At 36.9% G+C, this 22,436-nt stretch overlaps 3 protein-coding genes across 4 annotated transcripts; 2 read left to right on the top strand and 1 right to left on the bottom strand.

Annotated features, from left to right (window-relative positions):
* Positions 1-7,672: 7,672 nt before the first annotated feature.
* Positions 7,673-11,031, bottom strand: LOC113353650 (F-box/kelch-repeat protein At1g57790-like). Of its 2 annotated transcripts, none has more exons than XM_026597186.1 (2): positions 9,126-11,031; positions 7,673-9,019 (listed from the first exon to the last, which is right to left on the bottom strand). In XM_026597186.1, exons 1-2 carry the CDS (start codon positions 9,143-9,145, stop codon positions 7,711-7,713), a joined length of 1,329 nt encoding a protein of 442 aa, XP_026452971.1. In that variant the 5' UTR covers positions 9,146-11,031; the 3' UTR covers positions 7,673-7,710. The 2 variants fall into 2 exon arrangements, with proteins under 2 accessions (XP_026452971.1, XP_026452970.1); XM_026597185.1 differs by having other exon boundaries at positions 10,257-11,031.
* Positions 11,032-14,557: 3,526 nt separating this feature from the next.
* On the top strand, positions 14,558-15,509 carry LOC113351530. The gene is made up of 2 exons (XM_026595496.1): positions 14,558-14,822; positions 15,103-15,509. The coding sequence occupies exons 1-2, from the start codon at positions 14,558-14,560 to the stop codon at positions 15,507-15,509; spliced, it is 672 nt and encodes a 223-aa protein (XP_026451281.1).
* Positions 15,510-15,987: 478 nt separating this feature from the next.
* On the top strand, positions 15,988-16,731 carry LOC113351529. The gene has a single exon (XM_026595495.1). It carries the CDS (start codon positions 15,988-15,990, stop codon positions 16,729-16,731), a length of 744 nt encoding a protein of 247 aa, XP_026451280.1.
* Positions 16,732-22,436: the final 5,705 nt, after the last annotated feature.

The following is a 22,436-nucleotide window of genomic DNA, read 5'->3' as shown; positions in this document are numbered from 1 at the left end:
TAACAGTTTGCAAGTTCCTTGAAGAAATGTTGCAGCTAGTTATTGGTCTCTGGACTAAATTGATTATTAAAGGGACAAGGCAAAGGAAATCTAACCTTTTGGTTTTCTTATTTGCGTTAGAATCCAACTTGTTCTCATTTCGGTTATGGAGTATGGAAATTACAATGATTATGTATTGATTGTCACTGTGTTACAACTTGGTGCACCTTTCTGTATTGGTTGTGATAGCAATATATGGTGTTTAGGCTGGAGGAAATCCCTTGTAAGAGTGGTGGGAATCATGGAGACGCTGGTTGTGTTCAAGAGTGGTGAGAGCATATCAGGAGAACTGTTGGAAGAAACAAGTAAGAAAGTTGGTAAATGTCTGTACTCAGCAAAAAGAGGTAGTCCTGAAGCGTTATCTCATAGTGATTCAAATATGCATTTCCATAGAAGCCAATGGAGTTGGTGGTGTTACTGTACATGAAAAATTGAATGAGAGTTGGATTACTTCTGGGTTGGCAACATATCACCCTTTTTTCTTGTACAACAACATGCAATGCAAATCTGATGAGAGTTACACATCGAGACTAGGGAAGGAAGAAGCTGAATGTAATGGGAAGGTCCTCATATTAGATACTCAGTTGGAGGTAATTATGATTGATTCAGGTTCACTTAGTGTTAGTGATGAGAGTGGGAGAATGTCCGCTTTTCTGAGAAACTTCCTTCTCGGATTTTCACATACTCTTTACATGGAACAGTATAAAAAGCTGGAGTTGGAACCAAGTGCTGTCACTGCTAATATTTCTTTTGGCACTATTCCAGAGGGTGAAGCTGTTACCACAATTATTCGTGGGACGTATATGATGGGAGCTGTGGAGATGAGAATGGTAGTACGTCAGTTGGATACCTTATTGCAATTAGCCAGCCACACACCCCTTCTTAGCATTCATTCGTTCATTGCAAGTGTATTCCTGCATCTGGAGACATAAACAAGCTTCAAGATGCTCACTTTCTGATTTTAGTTCCTCAGTTCTTGAGAATGTCTTGGTATTATCAAAATTTTTGTTGATATTCTCCTTTTCTTTATAGAATTTGACTGGTTTAAAAGGATTATCACAAGCTAAAGTCGATAAAAATATGTGAAATAGTATGTGAAGCAGCCGAGAAAATAGTTGTAAGTACTCAGAACAAGTGGTGCCTAGATGTACAAAGTTGTATGAAGGATGTTGAAGACCGAGTTTTATGATGTCCACATACACACTCTAGGCAGTGGCAGCGAGATGGTGAAACATGGAAAGTTCAGTTGGGGATCCATCGAAGATTTGGTGATCCAGGTCTCTTTGCTAATTAATCTCTTTATTGGATGGACTTTAAATTAAGAATGATCACGTCCTTCAAGTTGGCTGCGGAAATGTTATGTGAACAACTTATACCACTTCCTTTCTGAGGCGGTGATTGCATTAAGAATAGAATAGGGGTTTTAAGTGGGTTTTTGTTGTATGCTACTGATCTAGTTGTCGAAGGAGCCAAGTATTATGACAGATGGCTAAAGAAGAATGACAATCATGACTTGAAAGAGCATCAAGAGGAACATTGATCAATGGTTTGGAGTGTGGAGTTTAGGATTGACGAAAGCAAATTATTCGCCGATACAAAGACTGATGGTGTTTTAACTTACGCTGGTTATTATATCAACATTTACGACAACAAAGCTTCAACCTCGAAAAGGCTTGTTGAATTTCAGGAATGTAAGCATGGAGTATTCCCTCACAAGAACACCTTGGTTTCGCTGAAAGAATTAGGGGAAGTGTGGAAGAAGATATGAAAAAAATGGAGTCAGTTGAAATTGAGGAGGCACAAAGCCATGATCCGCCTTTCAACCAGCTGTAGGAGGATGAGACCCTGGCTGGATACCTACTTATAAACTGGTCAGGTAATCTTCATTGGCTTTCATTTTGAAATTAGATAATAATTAACATTTATGTGAACCGAAATGCTATTGAAACTGTCTTAGTGAGCACCACTGTTCTTCTGTCTTTATACCATCAATCCAACTTTATGGGAGTGTTAAGCTATATAACTGTTAGAAATTGAAATATTTTGATGCTTTGATACCATGTTAGAAGTTGAAATGTATTGATGAATTTGGAAACACTTGAGTAATATTTGTGGAGATATACGAGCATAGTGGCTTGCTCGTATAGAGCTCCTAGAACTCTATTAGTGAAGGTGGAAGCAAGACTTTGTAACTTGATGTTTTTCTTGTATTAATAATCTGTTGCTTGCTTTACAATTGGTGTAGGACCTGCCTATTTGTAGGCAGTACAAACGGACTACAGACTCTCTAGAACTCTCTCTAGCATTCTAGTCCAAAACTTTTTCTAGAATACTCTAGCTACTAACAATTCTTTTATATTGAGGACTTTGAATGACCTCACATTCTCTAGAACATTCTAGTAGTACTTAATCAAATGACTTCACTAATCTAGCCAACTGTAGCACATTTTAGAGTGCTCGTTTTCAACACTTTTCTACACATGTTTGGAACGTTCTGGACTATTACAAATTACATGTTCCAACACCTCCTCTTAATTTGTAATGGTCTTTAATTTCAACCTTCACCCAATATTGTCTCGCCCTTAGCTCGTTTGTGCTCGTGTTGGCGATTTTCGCATCTGACAGCTCTTGTCTTCTAATATTGTCTCCGTATCCCATGCCTTGGATCTTCCTTAACGCCTTGGCATCTTCGCAGCCCAATCGTTGTAGATTCAGGGGCTCTGCCTTGTGCCGGTACTCTTCTTCTCCTTCACGGTTTAAGACCGAACTTGTCCGTCTTATATACAGAGGCTTTGCCTTCTGTTGATATTCCTTGTCCTTCACGAAACTTGACCATCGTAGGTTCAGAAGTTCCGCCGACTCAACTTTGTGAGTAGAAATTTTGTACAAGATGGTTCTTTGTCATCGTTGTCATTTGAGGAGGCATTCTTGATGCTCTTTTCCCTCAATTTTAATTTTTTTTTAGAAAATGCACTCTTTGGTGCATCTCCTTGGGAGGATGGGATTTTTTTTTCTTTTTTTTTTTTTTTACGGAAGGAGCAGATATCACTTGAACATATAACAAATTTTGGTGAAGGCAGTCACTTGACTTGATCTTATACTCACTTGGTTTTCTTACATATCTTCTTATAATTATGGAGACATTTTCATTTTGACGTTTTAATTTTTTTTTTCTCTTTTTGCATAATTTTCTAAACTTAGAATTGGGTGATAATTAGATTCTATTGGGGGTTGTAAAACAAGTAGGAAACTTGGATAGTTGAGACGTACCTTGCGTCTTCTCATCTTCTTTAAACTTCGTTTGTGCGGAATTATCACCTTCAGCTCGTAGCGGAAACTTTAACGTCCATTTGGATCGAACCAGCTCTGATACCATGTTAGAAATTGAAATATTTTGATGCTTTGATACCATGTTAGAAGTTGAAATGTATTGATGAATTTGGAAACACTTGAGTAATATTTGTGGAGATATACGAGCATAGTGGCTTGCTCGTATAGAGCTCCTAGAACTCTATTAGTGAAGGTGGAAGCAAGACTTTGTAACTTGATGTTTTTCTTGTATTAATAATCTGTTGCTTGCTTTACAATTGGTGTAGGACCTGCCTATTTGTAGGCAGTACAAACGGACTACAGACTCTCTAGAACTCTCTCTAGCATTCTAGTCCAAAACTTTTTCTAGAATACTCTAGCTACTAACAATTCTTTTATATTGAGGACTTTGAATGACCTCACATTCTCTAGAACATTCTAGTAGTACTTAATCAAATGACTTCACTAATCTAGCCAACTGTAGCACATTTTAGAGTGCTCGTTTTCAACACTTTTCTACACATGTTTGGAACGTTCTGGACTATTACAAATTACATGTTCCAACAATAACATTGTTAACTCTGCATTCAGTGACTTGACTTAACCAATAGTAGCCGCACTAAAGTTTGTCATCAGTCATCAATAAAAAATTTGCTAGAAAAATAGAGTCAACTAGGCAGAGTTCTCTATGATGAGTAAAGCTACCTTGGAGAATACTACTAGGATTTGAAACAATGATTTTGTTTGTTGGCTATTAGGAAAGGTACTTCACACAATTCATGCCTACTTCCACAATTTATGAATTCTCGATTCAGTTAGACCCCAAGTAGTTGCATTTTGGTATTTCTTCCAACATTACTAGCTTAGTTGATCTTGTGAGCAAATTAACATACACGCAGATAAAAATGGTATACATGGCATACACAATTATACAAGGTATATGGTATCGGTTTGACTTTTTAACCCTTCATTGGATTTTATTTTGCTTGTGAAGTTGGTGCCTTGGTGGTTTTACTTCTGGCAGGGTTTCAAACGCCTTTAATACAAACACTTTTGTAAGTGTGTTCTTCAGGGATATGCATTACCATCCCCCCATGGTCCTATTAGCATCCTTCCTGATTTTGAAAACCACTGTCTTCAATATGTCCAGGCGGAAACAAGCTTATTTTCAGCTTTCATGTTGAAAACAAGTTTCAAAATGTTTTGAGAAATTTTGCTTAGCATGCACATGAAGACGGCCTGAATAGGTTTGAATTTGCTTGGCCAGTCATTCTTTGAGGAGTCTGTATTCTATGATGACAGTGAAATTACAATAAGTGATCAAGTTGGTGCTCAAACTGACGGCGAGAGATATCTCAGTAAAAACTCCTGAGCTCAGTGTTGTCAGCTAGCCATGCTTTGGATGTTTTGAAGCTCTCGGGGGAGAGACTGAAAGCCTTCCGCTGTTTCAGACTTGTAAATAGTAGCTGGTTTGTAAATGTTGCACAACTTTAGACAAATTTTATTGTTAAGATGTTAATAAATGCAACATCTTAACTTTCTGTATTAGGAAATAGAACAAATTTTTGAATTTGTTTGTTTTTGGTTTGGGTGTATGGTGTCTGACTCTGTTTGGTCCAGAATGATTATAGTTTGTTATAAGAAATTTTGCATGTCTGAGTTATGTATGTGTTAGATGATTGTGTCTGACTCAAATGTAACTGAGTCAGTTGGGAAGCTATTAGATTGAGCAATGTGCATGTTTATAATTTGAATATACGAATTGTCTGGATTGACTCACCGATTTGAATCGAACGAGACGGATTCGGCTGATTTGACCTTACTTAGTGGCCTAAGTCCTCTATCTTTTCAGTTGTTTCTTCTTCTTATGCAGTTCATGGCCGAAGCAACAGTGAATTCACCATTTCGGTTGTGGTCAAACTTACTACTGCATTATTTGCAACATGAAATCTGCAAAACAAGTGACAACTAGTAATCGCATTATAGGCAAAATAATACCGCCGCCATTCACAGGCCCGGTCCAACAGTTGCAATTTCTCGGCCCGGTCCAACAGTCGCAATTTCTCGAAATAAAGACCTGAAAGAAAAAGTAAATCGTCAGTGTAAACCACCAAACTATAATAAAGAGGGAACATACGCTTTTGGGGCTGTCATGCTCTTCTCTCTGACTCAAGTCGATCAATAATAATCGGTCGATCAATAGTGTTTCCAAATTCAGTTATGATTATTTGAGGAATTTTAGAGGTGGCGTAGGTTTTTTGGTTATAAGTAATGATCTCCTATGGCTCGAGTCGATCAATAATAATCAGTTGCCAGTATTCTTGCTCTTCTCTATCCCCCACACTCTTCAGCAGTTTCCTTAGATCTTCCACCCCAATAGATAATCTGAAAATTTACTTTGTTTAAGATTCCGGCATTGTTTTTTCTTCAGACACAATAAATATTCAATGGTTTTTCAAGTGGATTATGAGAGAATTGCTCGGGAATCCACTGCTTATAGACGATCACCTACTAAAGAGGAGGATGAAAGGGAAATCAGACTTTTCGGGAAGGTACGTCCTTATGATCCTCAACCTAAGTTTGCCAGCTTCAGCGCACGATTGAAATATCAGAATCGTCATGCTCCAGCCGCTTTGTGGAACCAGATTTGCATGTCTAAGGACAAGGATAGGTATCGTGAGGAGTTACGGAGGCAGAACCAAGCGAAAATTGCCCGGAGGTTACACCATGCAACTGCCGAGAGGTTGGGCGTGACTAACCATGTAGAAGATAACCTTCCTATGTCGTTGTGGTACCTGTTAAGACCTGCAACCACCTCTGTTACTGCTAACACGAAGCAACAGCTACAGGTTTCAAGAAACAACATGCAGTTACGTGTGTCCATCCATCCCTACACAGTAGAAGGACACCATAGAAAGTCAGAGACTGGTACCCTTCAAGCCCATGCAAACGGTTTCCGATTCTCAAATTACAGTATCCCTTTTCAGATGGATGTGATGTATATTAACGTAAAACATGCGTTCTTTCAAGATGGTGATGAGAAGATGGCCCCGTTCTTGCACTTGCACAACCCCGTCATGCTGGGGACTGAAACGACAAAGGATATCCAGTTAGGAAGGGACCTCCTTCTCTTAATTCAGACATGCTTGACAAAGAGCCGCAAAAGTTTGTCGGGAAAGTCGATTCTTTGTGGAGACGATTGTCGGGAAAGTCGATTAAATTGGGAAACTGCCCCAATTTGGACTGCAATCTTGGAAAACTGCCCCAACGTTAAAAAAAGTTGGAAAACTGCCCCACTGTTAGAAATCTCAGTTAACTCCGCGTGTGCGAGTTCTCACGTGCCAAAAAAGACAAAAATACCCCGAATTTCGAGTTCAATCGAGATGAAATTGTAGTGCCAGTCAGTTTTCCAACTTTTTTTGTCTTAGCGGTTCGGGGTATTTTTGTCTTTTTTGGCACGTGAGAACTCGCACACACGGAGTTAACTGAGATTTCTAACAGTGGGGCAGTTTTCCAACTTTTTTTAACGTTGGGGCAGTTTTCCAAGATTGCAGTCCAAATTGGGGCAGTTTCCCAATTTTCCCTTGAATTTAAAAAGATAAAGAGGAGTCGAGGATTCCATGCGAAGCTCCCCATGAAGAAACACACTTCCTTCCTAGTCATGACTTTGTATTGCCTGGTTCACCTTAATGAAACACCCTTCCACGTTATCACACTTGAAGAGGTAGAGGTTGTAAATCTGGTGCGAACTCAATCTGAGTCGGAGGTGTTCAGTATGACATTTGTGTTTAAGGACTTCGGGATTGATGTCTTTCATATTAACTCAATTCCTTTAAAGCATCTCCTTCATATCAAACAGTGGCTCGATTCGGGATGGGTCAAGTTCTACGAGAACGAGTAAGATATTTCAAACTGGCGGAACATATTGAATTCGATAGTGGATGACCCAAAGAAGTTCATAGACCTTGGGGGATGGAATTTCCTCAACTCGGGGGAGGATGACACCCAATACTCTGACAGCTCGGTGGGGAGTCTTTGTAAATCCTCTGGCATGACTTTGGAAAAATCAGATTATGAATCTGATGCAGGTACAAACAATAAAGAAAAGTGCACGACCCAGGGAAAGCTGACTGTACCAGTAATAAGACGGGTTAATGTGGTGATGTCGGATGAATCAGATTAGTGGAGATAAGAGTTTCTAACACCGGTTCACCTATAGGACAACTTCTTCTATATATTGTTATGTTTTTTCAGGATAACTTCCACCAAGTTTGAAATGTGACACTGGTCTCTTGTGAGTATATACACTGGATTTCAATGATGCACTAAAATGTTACATTGTTTTCTTTATGTTGTAGCTAATTAAGCCGACCGATAAAAGTGATTTGGTTCGGCAGTTGTAGTGCTTTGTGACCAGTCGGGTTCAATCCAACTGCTGCTGGTCATCTCCTTAGTATCATAGAAGTCTGTAACAACGTCAATATGATTTTCTTCTGCACGGCTCCCACGAGAAGAGTAATGATACATACCTGTGTCAAGAGAATAAAATAATAAACCTCTTCCATCTTTGTGTAATCTAGGGAAGTAGACTTTATTCTCCATTCGACTATTTGGAGGAGCAACTGCTGAGAAGCTAGAGGTATTGCTGATGAACAACATATGCTTCCCCAAATTTTTAACTTCAACCCAGACCTTCGCCGCCAAATCCAAACTATACACTCCAACCGTTTCCCCGAGGGGCCCAACATTCACTAATAAAAGATTTCCATTACATTCTACCAAGTAACTGGAGGATGTTTCATTGAACTGTTTTGAGGGTTTACTGTCAACTCCCCAATCCAGTCCATCGTTGTTGTCTTCATCATTTAAAACACAACGTCCTAAAGTTCCAGTGTAATCTAGGCACACGAAATCACCCTGGAAGAACACTGGATTGTTGAAACATGGCAGAATAAAACCATGAAACACATGAGACCTCCGATCACAACTTCCTCTTTTAAGGGCGTAGATTGAGAATGGAATACCGAGATGAGGCTGCTCGATAGCAAAAACCACACAGTCTGGAGAAGTAGGTTTAGATGAGAATGACATACCACTCAAGTATAACCTGCATTTGGTATCAGGAAAATCAGGAAGTCGGATCATCACTTTTGTAAAGGGATTGTAGAAGAATGGAGTTTTCATGTCTTGCGACACTAGTAACAGCCAACCATACTTCGAATAACGGATTGTAGCACCAGCTAGCAATTCCGAGAGATTCTTCTTCATGGAGTATTTCTCATTACGCATTGGATCAACAAAATTGTAGATGGTGCCAGTATTATCTTCAAACGAGTGGAAAACCAACAAAGGGAACAAAATTGCCCTTGGCGGGTAAACTTCAGGAAATATTGAGCGATTTCTTCTACACACGGAACGAAATTGTGCGTAATCCTTTGGATTTAGGTAACTAGCTATCAACTCCACAATGTCATTACTAAGAATGGTCCAAGGCGGTCGTTCTACTTCTTCTAATTCCCCTCCAACATGAATTTCATCCTGATCAGCCTCGCCGCAAGAGTCACCTAGGCAGGTTTTGTTTGCTTTCTCTGCTAGCTCTGTAATTTCATAATCTTCTTCTTTGCCATCTCTAGCTAACACATTTTCTATTCCCCTTCTTCCACCCGTCCTCCTGCAGATATAAAACCATGCATATATCATAAGAATACAAATACTTACTGTGTTGAATAAAATAAAAAGGAATATGTAAAAAGGGCATGGGCTATTTTCGGGTGTACATGGTAAGTGTGGGAATCATTATCCAATGAGAATTTTAAGAAAATGCCACACTTCCAATTTCCGATTTAAGAAAGTGTCACTGTATTTTCCAGAATTAATTAAAGTGAAAACCACCACCACACCCATTTTTCAGTTTTTTCGCACCCTCAATTAATTAAAGTGAAAACTTCATGAAATCTCAGGCGCGCATCCAATTGTTGGGTGAAAATTTCACAGAAGCCCATAATTTAGGAAATTAGGTTTTATCAGATTTCTGTTTGATTCTCTTTTATTCTCTTTCTTCTTCTTCCGTCCCTCTCGTGTTCTTCTTATGTTCATGATTCCGAGAATTAGTTCATCATTTTGAGTTGATATAAAGCTTGTCGAGATCGAAGGTTAACTGATGGGGGTGGTGTTGGTCGATCTGGTGAAATTAAACCCAACAGGAAAGGTAAAACAGAGATTTGAATTAGAGTTTGAGAATGAATGCGAGTTTATAAGTGAATTGATGGGTTAAGTGAGACGTGGATAGATGAAGGAAACGAGGGTTGTGGATGAACTGTTGTATTGAAGTTGTTCTGATGATGAATTTAAGAGTTAGGTTTTTCTATTTGAAGTTAGATTCACATGGAACTGATAATGATGATTTCTAGTTGGTAATGGACGAAGATCGAATGGGTTGATGATGTGTTGGTGTTATGAAGTTGTTTCTGAAAATGAATCGAAGAATCAACCAGAAGTGGGGTTTCTGTGAGTTGATGAAGGTTTGATTTGAAGTAACTAGAGATGAATATAAGGGTTTGTGAGGATTGGTTATGAAACTGAAGGAAGAATCAGCGATTTGGATAGTCAGTTAGTTAGGGTTTCTGAAAGACAAATTCAAGAAGAATTTTAGATGAAATTAGGTTTCAGGTGAGGAATAGAGAAATCAGTAATTTGGGGTTTGTTTAGAGATTTCTTATGAACCTCAAATGGTGGAATTGGAACTGCAGATGTGGTAATTTGCCGGCGATGAACAAGAAATGAGTTTTCGGAAGAAAAGATGTTCTAAAGAAGCAAAAAAACAAGTTGAATTACTGGTGGTGATGTTGAGGTTTGCTGAGATAATTAGTTGAATTGATTCAAAGTGAAGGAGGGTTGGTTTTAATTACCGAATCAAGTTAGAATAAGAAGAAGAGTCTAACTTTAGTTTCTTGAGTCGAATCATTTTGAGGTAAATGTTCTTCTCAATTGATTAATTAAGTTATTTATTCTTGTTGATTGAGTTTATATAGTTGACAACTAAAAAGGTCTGAGATGGGTGTTAAATGAAATTGGTTGTAGCTGAATTGTCTTGAGATACAAAGATAATTGGTGTTTAGTGTTTGGGATGTTGTCTGGAATTGGTTGATGTTTAGAGGGATAAGTTGTGATGTGACCAGAATTTATGCAGTCAGTGGTGGTGATTGAATAGGTCGTCGGTCGAGAATCAGATGGGTTAAGGCAAGCTCAGGAAACTGAGAAGCAGCAACATGGAATTCTGGCATTTCGATGTTGATTTTACATCTGCAGCAATGGATATGAGGGTGTGCTTGTTGTCCGAGATTGAAGAGTCTGATTTTTGCCGAGATATAAATGGGGAGCTGTGAAGTTGGTGGCTAGTTATGCATAGCATGTCATGCAGTCGAGAAAATGTCTGCATAATCTTTCATGCATCAAGAAAATAGCTGCATAACCTGATAGCTGCATAACCTGATATGCATCCAAAAATATGGCTGCATAATGCATTATGCATCAATTTTTTCTGTATCCACTAAAATCAACCAAAACAGTGGCTACATAACTTGTCGTAGATGCATAAATAGTTACGCAGTCAAGAAAATGGATGCATAACCTGATATGCATCCAAAGTATTGCTGCATAATGCATTATGCATCGAGAAAATTGTTGCACAATCTTTGATGCATCGAGAAAATAGATGCATAACTTGATATGCATCCGTAAATATGGATGCATACTGCATTATGCATCAATTTTTTTATGTACGCACAAAAATCAACCAAAACAATGGTTACATAACTTGTTATAGATGCATAACTTTTTTATGCAATGGAGAAAATGGTTGCATAATTCGTTATGCGTATGCAGAATATGTTATGCATCTTTTTTGGTGGCTGCATAATGGTTATGTATCAAGTTTTCGAAAATTTTGCCTAAAATGATGATCATCTCCGATTTTTTCGTGAAAAACAAAAATTTGATATTCTTATTTGTACTCATTGCATAGCTCTCTTAAAAAGATTTCCAACGATATAAAATTTATAAAATTTTAAGATGTGGATATGTTATATCCTAGTTCCATTGCCAATTATACCCATGATGCATAACCCGTCATGCGGTGCATAATCCGTCATGCAGACGGTTTTAATAATTTCAGATAATTATGGGTGTCACGGTACCCAAAATTAATTGTGGGTCTGACAATGAGAATATTATTTATTTTGGGTCACCCTAAGTTTCCCATTAATAAAATGGCATAACCCTTATATGTTTCGTCAAGGCCCACCAAACAGGTTTATAATCGTTCAACAAGTCAAGAAAATTTTCATCTTTATCTATTTGCCCTTCATAATCCTTAATGACTTGCATCCATAGAAAAACATAAAAAAAATAATCAGATCTCATTCATGTCCATTAGATACCACTATTCACTTAGGTTTTAACGATGAGCCAAAATTCTAAATTAGGTTTATGTCTTCAACAGAATCAACCCAACTTTCTCTCTTCTTCTATTTTTTTTCTTCTTCTTCTTCTCTTTTTCTTCTTAAAAAGAGAGTTTAGCTAGGTAGATGATTAATTAAGAGTTGAATAGTGGAATTTAGGGATAAAATTGGTTGAATCGAAATTGGGTCTGTTTTGAGAGGAAATAGATGAAGATAATGGCTACCGATCTCTGCCATGGAATTTGGTTGTGCTACAAATTGCTGGTGGAAATTGTTACCGAGACAGAGATAGAGAGTGAATTGGCAGCAAACGAGATGTTGGTGTTGGTCGATGGTATACTACAGTCTAGTTTGAAGCATCGGCATCAATGGAGTCAGTAAGAATTGGTGGAGATGCAAAGAAGAGCAGTTACAACAATGAAGTGAAAACGCTGTGGTCTAGGAGTAATAGTTGGTTAGACTCCACAGCCGGAGAAGTGGGTGTTGCAGACGGACCAAAATGGGTGTTGGTTGTTCTCGTGAGATTGACAAGGTGTTGGCGAATGGTTTTTACAGTGAATGCAACAGCAAAAGCTAGGTCCAAGAGTTGGCTGAAGTTGATTCAATCAATGTGATTTTGTATGGGATTCTCGGTTTGAATTGGATTAGTATTAATATCATTTGGTTATGTATGTTTTTATTGTGAGCTTATGCCTGCTTGCTATCTGTTCGACAAAATGCCCCAAACAAGAGAAGAAGGATTAATTAAAAGCATAATTGTGTTCTCATCTTGATTAATTTTTGTAAGTGATTTTTATCATTTTTCTTTTGGTTGGTTATCTTTCAATTCTTGATTTTGATTTAGCTCTGACTCACGATTTGGCTCGTTAAAGAATCGCAATGATAACGTGATTTAACTCAGTATAGTGAGATGATTCGAGGGCGTAAATTTTTTTTTACTAAGCTGAGTTACTGCCACCTGTACACTAATGAATGTTATTTTTTTTAAAAAAAAAGAACACAGGATGGAAAAGGTGAAATATGCGGTTGATAGCTTATTAAAATTCTTGATATTGAAAGTGTGGCACTTTATTAAAATTCCCTTATCCAATCCCCAGAGAACCATGGGGTTGGTAGCTTTGAAAACGGCAAGATTACTGTAATACCATCATCTTCTAGTTGGGACTTATCCTCTGGTGCTGTGTAAAACACGCAACCCCTTTTAAGAGCCATATCTGCCGCTGAGCAAGATGCGTTGATTTCTCCTCCAATGAAGAGTATATTATCATCTAAGCTCTTCACCTCAAACCCAAGCCATTAAAGATAAATCCAACCTCTGGACTTGTACTACTGAGGCGTATGCACTAGATTTATTCAAATTTCTTAGACTGTAGAAAATTTGAACTTGGTAGATATCATCAAAAGATTCCACCTGACAGGATTTTAGTGTAAGCGTAGATCCTGCGGCATGTTGAAGAACTGGACAACTTTTTACTTGGAATCGTCTTACAGATAGGATTTGGTCATTATAATGGTGACCATATTCTAGTTGTTGTTGTTGTTTTACTTCAATCTCTAATTGCCAAAGTGAAAGACAAAAAACGTATAACTTGCCTTTCAAGTAATGGAGGTATCGAACATTATTAAGGTCTTCATAATATTCATCCAAACACTTATTCCGCCATTGGTTAGCTCCAGGTTGACTATATAGAAGTAAGATCTCAGAAGTAGTCCGATGCTCGAGGAGGAAGTAAACTGTGGATCCGCTAATATTGTTGCTCATAGGTGAAGTTAGAACACAATCGATGAAACAACAGTCCATAGCCCATTGCAACAAATTAGGTAGTTTAACTGACTCCAAGGATTCCATAAAAAGCAATTAGCTTGATCAACGTCCAGAATAACTAACCATCCTAGATGACAAGGCTTTTGCCACTAAATATTTCCACTTAGTTCTCGTATAAATTTTGTGCATGTTTTGTTATTAGGTTCACATGGGTTATAGAAAACATGATATTTCGTACCATTTCCATACTGAAAAAAGAACCAAGGTGCGGGTTTCGGAACTGGTGGACGACATTATGCACTTTTCTTGGCTATTAGTGATCTTCGGCATCCGGACAACTTTTTTCCCATGGAAGCTACAAAAAAAGAGGATTTGGTGAGTCAGTACGAGAAGAGGGGAGTATATGAACTCTATCGAGAGAAGGATTCTTTTTTCTATCAACAAGTTCGTTCAGGAAGGAGGAGGAAGATTTAACTATGAAGATTAACACTTTAAATTTAGCTGAGGAAACAACTAATCTTTCTAATGCACAGATTGAAGAGAGAGCTAATATGTTAGTTGATCTTAATACAGTGAAGAAAACAAGAGCAAGAATGGCTCATCAAAGGGCTAAAGTGTTGGGCTTCAGAGAAGGAGACAAAAACACAAGGTTCTTTCACAAAATGGAAAATGCAAAAAGAAGAAGAAATTGTATTACCAAACTGGAGGTTGCAGGTGTTGATGTTTTCAATCAGGATGTGATTAAACAAGAAATACAACAATATTATACTTCTCTTTTCACAACAAATTCAGCAGTAACTCCTTCTTTTGATAATATGGGATTCGGAAGGATTGATGCAGTTCAACAAAATTGGCTTGAGAGACCATTTGATGAGGAGGAAGTAGTTGCAGCTATCAAGAATTGTGGTGCAAACAAATCTCCTGGCCAGATGGATATAATCTGGAGTTCTACAAAGCTTGCTGGAGTTTCTTGAAGGTGGAGGTAATGGCTGCTATTAATGAGTTTCACTCTAAAGAGAAATTGGACTGGAGGTTGAACATGATCTTCGCGAAACTGATTCCTAAAAAAGAAGATTCTGAAACAGTAAAGGTATTCAGGCCTTTGAGCCTCATTAGCAGCTTCTATAAAATCATCTCTAAAGTTCTTGCTGAAAGAATTAAGGTGGTGATTCCAAGTCTAATATCAAATGCTCAAGGTTCATTTATTAAGCATAAGCAGATTCTAGATGGAATTCTTATTGCTAATGAGTGTATTGATAGTAGACTAAGATAGAAAAAACCAGGAATCTTATGTAAGATAGATATGGAAAAGGCTTTTGACAATGTCAATTGGCTCTCTCTATTTTCTATTTTAAGGAAAATGGATTTGGAGAGAAGTGGATAAAGTGGATAGAATGGTGTGTTAAAGGAGCTCAGTTTTCTATTTTGGTGAATGGGGAGGCTACAAATATCATAAAACCTTCAAAAGGTATTAGACAAGGTGATCCTTTGTCACCTTTTTTGTTGTTGAAGTTCTGTCTATGTTACTAGATGAAGTTGTAGCAGACAATAGAATTGGTGGATTTCAAGTAGCTGAAGGAGGTATTATGGTTTCTCACCTACAATTTGTTGATGATACAATTATAATGCTTAATGCTTCAACTGTGGAGGTAAGGGGATCATTGATCATTTTTATGTTGTTTGAGATGATGACTGGTTTGAAGCTGAATTTAGATAAGAGCCCAATGAAAAGTATAGGGGAAGATGATTATATTCAAGAACTAGCCATAAAATTGGGGTGTAAAGTTGATTCCTTGCCAATTACTTATTTGGGCATGCCAATTGGTGCTACTAAAATAAGTGTGGCAATCTGGGATGTCATAATTGAAAGAATGAAGAAGAAATTAGCTCCTTGGAAGAGAAAATTCCTCAACAAGGCAGGTAGAGTAACTTATTAGAACTTCTCTTGAGAGCATTGCAACTTATTTTATGTCTGTGTGTTATCTACATGTGTCTATGGAGAAACAACTAAACAGTATAATGAGGAAATTCTTATGGAGGGAGGATGAGGAGAAACGAAAATTGAGATGGGTTTCATGGAAGAAGATTTGTAAGTCTAGAAAGCAGGGAGGGCTAGGAATCATAAATCTAGGACATATTAATAGATCACTCTTAGCAAAGTGGCATGGGAGGTACTGTAAGGAGAAAAATGCGTGGTGGAGAAAAATTATTTGTGAAAAATCTAAAGCGGATGAGTCTTGTTTAGTTCATTTGCAAACTAAAGATGCAGTGGGAAGAAGTATGTGGTTTGACATTTTGAGAGCTAACACATACTTCTATAATGCAGTTAATATTTAAGTAAAGAATGGAAGGTCTGTCAGGTTTTGGCATGACTGGTGGAAGGGGAATTTTTCCCTCAAAGATAAATATCCAAGGATGTACAGAGTTAGTAAGCAAAAATATGACACGGTGGATATGATGAAAGGAAATGCATGGAACTTTGAATTCTCAAGAGAGCTTGATCCAGCAAAACGCATTGATTTGTTAGAAATCAAGTTCGAGGTAAGAGATATTCGCTTGTTTCCAGGTGAAGAAGATACACTAGAAGGGGTTCGCACTTCTAAAGCTTTATATTCAAATATTACGGAGGATGGAGAAGAATGGGAGCATCATAAGACAGTTACAAATAAGTTTGCATCACCAAAAACTATGTTTATAGTTTGGGCTGCAATGCATGACTCAATTCCAACAAGAGAAATGTTACAGAATAGAGGAATGGAGATTGTTTCGAATCTTTGTTTATTGTGTAATAATCATGTGGAGACGCAGGATCATTTATTTTTACAGTGCGAATGGGTTAAGTTATTCTGGGATTACTTCATCAACTCGTTGCAGGTGAAGTGGGTTTCACATAATAACTTCAAACTATTGTTACAGAGCTGGAGTATTCACGTGTTGTCTAAGAAAGCTAAGTTGATATGTCATTTAATCCCTCTTGGTATTTGCTGGGAATTGTGGTTAGAAAGAAATGGAAGAGTTCATGGAAGAAGACATAAAACTAAAGATGAACTATTGTTTGCTATGAAGCTGAATATACGTCTTTGGAGCTCAAATATGGAGATATTTAGAGGCTATTCAATGAATCAAGTTCTCTTTCAGTGGGAAGATGTCGTGATGTGAGATTAAATCTTTTGTTTTAGCTTTTGGTTTGAAGTCTCTAACTTCCCTTTTATAAATATCCTGTAAATTCTTTTTTCGCTTAATATATCATTCCTTATTCAAAAAAAAAAAGTTCGTTCAAAACATACTCGTATATATATATAGAGGGAAAGAGTCGTACAATTTCCTTTTTTGTAATATGTTCCAAAAATAAATAAATTAGTACGATCAGAGTATTATATTGCTACTGCGATTCTTAATCCATTCCTATTAGATCCAGAATATGGATATGGGGATTTAGTCAATCCTAGTCAATCCAAAATGCTTTGGAGTGCTTACTTAACAAAAATTGGAAAAACCCAAGGGATGACCCAACATAGTGGTTGTCTCCAAATTGCACATATATATCCTGGAAAATGAAGTTGGAAAAATATGTAGCAAGCTTGTTGGGGTCGAAAAATTAGTGCCGGGATTACAATCTTATCTTGGAATGCTTAAATGGAGAAGAAAAAAACAATCCATATTGGATCGGTTCTCCACATATATATGGTATCTAACTTGTACTTGCTGCACATGTCCATAGAATCGGTTCCCCTTTGCCTAAAAACGTGTTGCACATATCCATAGGATCGGTTCCCCTTTCTGCTAAAAACTTGATACACCTCATACAAGGATCGATTCCCCTTTGTGATAGGTTGCACCTCTTACTAGGATCGATTCCCCTTTACTCAGAGTCGGTCATACCAATAACACAAAATCGATCATACCATCTCAGGTGATTACTTAAGTTCAGTTTCACTAATAAAAGTCATACCAATACAAAAGTGAGACATTTGTGAATAGTTTTACCAAGAACATAAACAATTCATGAGCGGTTATACAAATGACACATATTGGTAGTTCAAAATATATACAATGAATAACAATACCAATAATGCCTGGCGATTTATCTTTCGATTCACAAAACAAGTTCATGAATTTATTTCCTTAAAACAAATGTAAAAAATTGGTCTCTAGGATGAAATCTTCACCTTATACCCATACATAATCACAATATCATTCAAACGATTATGTCGATGTCTTATCTACAAAGTTTAATGGTTAAGCAATACACCTCGTATTGTATTCCTTAATACTATGTCTAACTAGAGTATAATCATTCATGATTCACAATTTTGTTTTCAATATGCACGACTTGAAAGATACGTTAGGGAATTAAACAGTTCAAGTCAAATATCACTAACCTCAAGTGGAAGAATGATGTTGTCGTTGCAGCTTCTTACTTCTTCACTTCTTCAAGTCTTCGCAATACTTGTAATGTCTCATATCCTAATATTTTCAAGCTAACCTATACGGAGTTGACTCTATTACATAATCAAGCGACTCTTAAATGAGTTTTGTCTCACTAAAATATGACAACCAAACTTGACATACCAACGCTTGGTGGGTTCAACCGAGCTATGCTCTAACAAGTGATGTTTTAACTTGCATCTTCACTGTGAAGGGTATCTCCCTAAGACCGTCTTTTGAAAGTATTTATTTGACCCTGTCATAAGAGAGAGATTTGAATTGGGTTCCTTTAGTCCGTGGACTTCATTCAGAGTTAGAACGACTAGTTTTTCCTTCTTGGCTTCTTTCCTCTACAGCCCTTTAGGCTTTAGATGAGGATTCTTAACCAATATTTTTCGATAATGTGACCTGTTTGCTTGCAATGGGTGCAATTCAAACCTTCATTGTCACCAGACTTCCCTTCTTCTTTGTTCCTTTCACCTCTTTTCACAGTGGTACCTCCAGATTTCACCTTAGTATTTCCCTTTGAATCAGATTTCATAAGCCTGCTTTCAATGACATTAGCTTTTATACTTTCTTCGGAGATAGTATCCACCGAAAACATCTTCAAATCCTTCCGTATATACTCATAGAACCCATAAATATATTTCATATAGATAACATAATCTCCCAAATCTAAATCCAAAATTATAGTTTGATTCTGAACTTACGAAGTATATTCTTGCACGGTTTGGTTGTATGTATGCTTCAATTTGTACCACTTGAACCATCTATCCTCAAGGCAGCCAACCGGATAAAAATATTTCCTTACAACTTCCTTGAATCTTTTCCATGGCAATACTCTCTTACCTAGGTTTTGTCTTTGAAAAGCTTTCCACCAGGTTAGAGCATGCTTTTGTAGCTTCAATACCGCGAAAGCAATATTTTCCTTTGAACCATATTCAAAGAAAGAAAAATACGTCTCCAGATGTTAAATCCAATCATCCAATTTTTCTACGTCGACACTCCCATCGTAAAGTGGAATATCAACATGAAAATCAATTTTCAGATTCTTACCATGAGGTTTAGTTGATGTAGAAATTTTAAGAAACTCACTTTTCTTCTTTTCTTTATCCTCATCTTCTTATTCCTCTTCTTCTTCTTCCGAATCGTCTTCTTCTGAATCATCTTTTTCCGAAGCTTCAGGTGAAGGTGTAATCTTTTTCTTCGTCTTCTACTTGGGTGTATGAGAACGAATACATTCACTCATTTCCTTAAGGGTAACTTAAATTGACTTCATGTTTTTTTGAAGTGTAGCTACCTTTTCTTCCATAGTTTGTGGTTCCCTTTCCTTATGTTTGTCATCTGACTTCGTCATCCTTGATCCCCTTGTTTTCTTAACGTATTCTAGCTTCTCGAGTACCTCACCAAGATTTATGTAAAGAGATCTAGTGAAAACCATAAACCACTGGGATTTACCCTAGAAACTAACTTTGCTCGTGATGCCAACTTGATACGTATTGATCTCTATACCTTGGTAGCTATTACTGTAAAGGCGGAATTCAAAATAATAATAGACGAGTTACTTAGAAAACAGAACACAAGTAGTAATTCGAAGAAAATATCTTCTCTATATTATGAACAAGAAAGTGATTACAATTCTCTCTTTGTTACACTCACAATCTTCTCTAAACAGTGGATTAACCTTAAACTGTTTGCTAATATTGCACAAGTATTTTCCCAAGATTTCTCTAGGTTTTCTGTGCCTAGTATCTATCCTTAGATATTAGCCAAAGCCCTCTATTTATAGCCTTCATCGTACTCAGCCGACCAAAGAGTTTTATTAGGAATCTATTTCCTAAACTAAGAGTATTTCCTAAAACAAAACTCTTCCCTAACTAGGAATTCTGCCTAAACAAGGATTCCTTCCTAGAATAGGATTATTCCCTCAACTTATCTTGAGGTTAACTAAGTTCCCTAAAGGAGTACGGATACACCTGTAGCAACTAAACTTTTTATCCTAATCCGAAACTTAGCTATAAGTAGACTACAAATCAAGACTTATAGTTTTGGCAACTAAACTTGACAAACAAGCTTGAATAGCAACGCTTTCCATTTCGACCGAGCAGTGCTCTAACAGAAATTTCCAAATAAATAAATAAAATTGTAGTCTACTTGACGCACAAATTTAAAATCAACCATGAATTCGTTGGTTAGAGCAAGAAAAACATAAGTCTCCAATGACCTGTAGGGCCGACGTCGACGAAATATTCATTCACCTAAGAATGAAATTGCTGACACTTTAGTTCATTCAAAGAAATTAATATCAAGATAAATATAGTCACTATAAGAACTAATTAATGATTTAGGCTAACAAGTCGGGTGCACACCCATTGATCTTTTGTGTCATATCGTATTTCAACATCAAGTTGAATGGTCTTAATTTAGGAGATTAATATTAAGAAGAAGAAAAATTTGCTCAATATCCATTAGGAATGCAACAATTGGTGTTTTCAATCGTAAATAACATGATAACGACATCTCATCCGTCTAGGATCTATAGACAAACCAATTTCAATTGGCATATATGATTATTTTATAAAAAAAAGATATCATTGTCGTTATCGATTTTGGGGGGAAAAACATCCAATATTGGTTGAAAATGGCAAAAAATTTAGAGAATATGCCGATTTATTTTCTCACATCTTATAAAATGATGGAGTAAAACTAATGTCGTTTGAAATAAAACCCTAACCATGTTATCTATCTTGATTCTGTAGGTCGGTGCTGCACTTGGATGAAAGCTTAGGAAGTGGTTTTGCCTGACTATCCTGATTATTCTGCCTTTTGTTTAGATAAGATTATACCCTGATTCTGTTAGATACGAGAAGATCCAAAGATCTACTTTTTGAAGATTTTTCACTCTTTTTTAATTCTCCTTTTCTTTCCTTCTGTCTATCTCTCTCACACGCTTCTATGGCATTAAATCGACACAATTTGCAGTATTAACCCTATACCTATGATTAGGGGTCATAAACTTGGCAACTTTTCTTACAAGTTTTCAACATTCAATCATCGTATGAAAGGTATCTTCCTCTATATTTTAATACCCTACCTTGCTTTCTTCTCCGACATTACTTGCTCAAGCTTGTCTAATCACTTTGTGGTTATGGACCAAAATATGAAACAAATCCAAAGAACAATGGAAAGCTCATCCCTTTCTACCAAACTTAAAGATTTGAAGATTCCTGATATTTCATATGAGATTCTTCTACAAGGTGCTTCTCAATGGAAATTCTGCTTTCTGGGCAAACCTTATATAGTCAAAAGTTTTACTGTTACTGAACTTGATAAAGAGCTGAAAAAATTATGGGTTAAAAGTAAGAATATCTTTATTAAAAAAGAAGAATACGAAACTTTCATGATTAAGTTCTACACTCAAGAAGAATATGAAGTTGTACTCAAGTTCAGACCATGGTTCATTGAAGGAGATTTGTTTATACTTGAACCTTGGAATCCTTCTACTCCGAAAAGCAAAGTGGACCTTACTAAGAAACTTATTTGGCTAAAGTTGTACAACATGCAACCAGAATTTGCAAACCCTACTATTGTCAAAGGAATTACTTCTGCTATGGGAGAGATAAAAGAGCTGGATCCCCCTGACTGTATTGTGCATAAATGTAAAGTACAAAAAGTGTTAGTGTTGATAGACGTAAGAGATCCATTGAAAAGCGGTTTTTGGATGAAGAATGCAGTAAATGAATATGTTTGTCTACGTCTTTTTTATGAGAAGCAAACTTTTAATCTTCGTGGTTTTTGTTATATAATAGACCATAAAGATCATGAATGTGAGACGATTGCTAATTTTCTTCTTCAACAAAAAAGAGGTTATCTTTCTTATAACTCAATCATCGAGCCACCCTCTTTGAGTAACCCTGATACAAGAGGCATAAAAGTATCGAAAAATCATTCACAAGTTCAAGTTGGGTTGGATAATCAACATGCAATGGGTGAAAATGTTCATGAAGAGGAGGATAACCAACATGCAGTGGGTGAAGATGCATTAAATGACATAAATATGTTAAATGCAGACAAAGGTGAAGCTGCTGCCCAGTATTATGAATTGTTGATGACATGTACTCAAAGACAAGTTCAACCGAATCAGGTTCATAGCAGGTGTACAACTGGGTGATTCATGTTATCCCAGTCACTACTGTTGAATGCAATCCACAAGGTATGTTGCAAGTAATTGTTAATACAGGAAGAGAGAGAGAGAAGATAAAATTGAGAGATAAGGAAAGATAATTATATTGGAAGAGGGAGAGCCTAGTCGTTTTCTGAATCCATATCAAAACTCCCAAAATTTAGATGATTCAGGTCCTCATAATAATTATGGTATTATGTTTAATGATTCGGAAAATCATCAGGGTCCTTCAATATATGATACTTTGAATCAA

This window comes from Papaver somniferum, chromosome 2, assembly GCF_003573695.1.
Source record: "Papaver somniferum cultivar HN1 chromosome 2, ASM357369v1, whole genome shotgun sequence".
In the NCBI taxonomy this organism is placed as follows: domain Eukaryota; kingdom Viridiplantae; phylum Streptophyta; class Magnoliopsida; order Ranunculales; family Papaveraceae; genus Papaver; species Papaver somniferum.
Note: the sequence above shows the minus strand (reverse complement) of the source record. Positions and strands in the feature narration are given on the sequence as shown.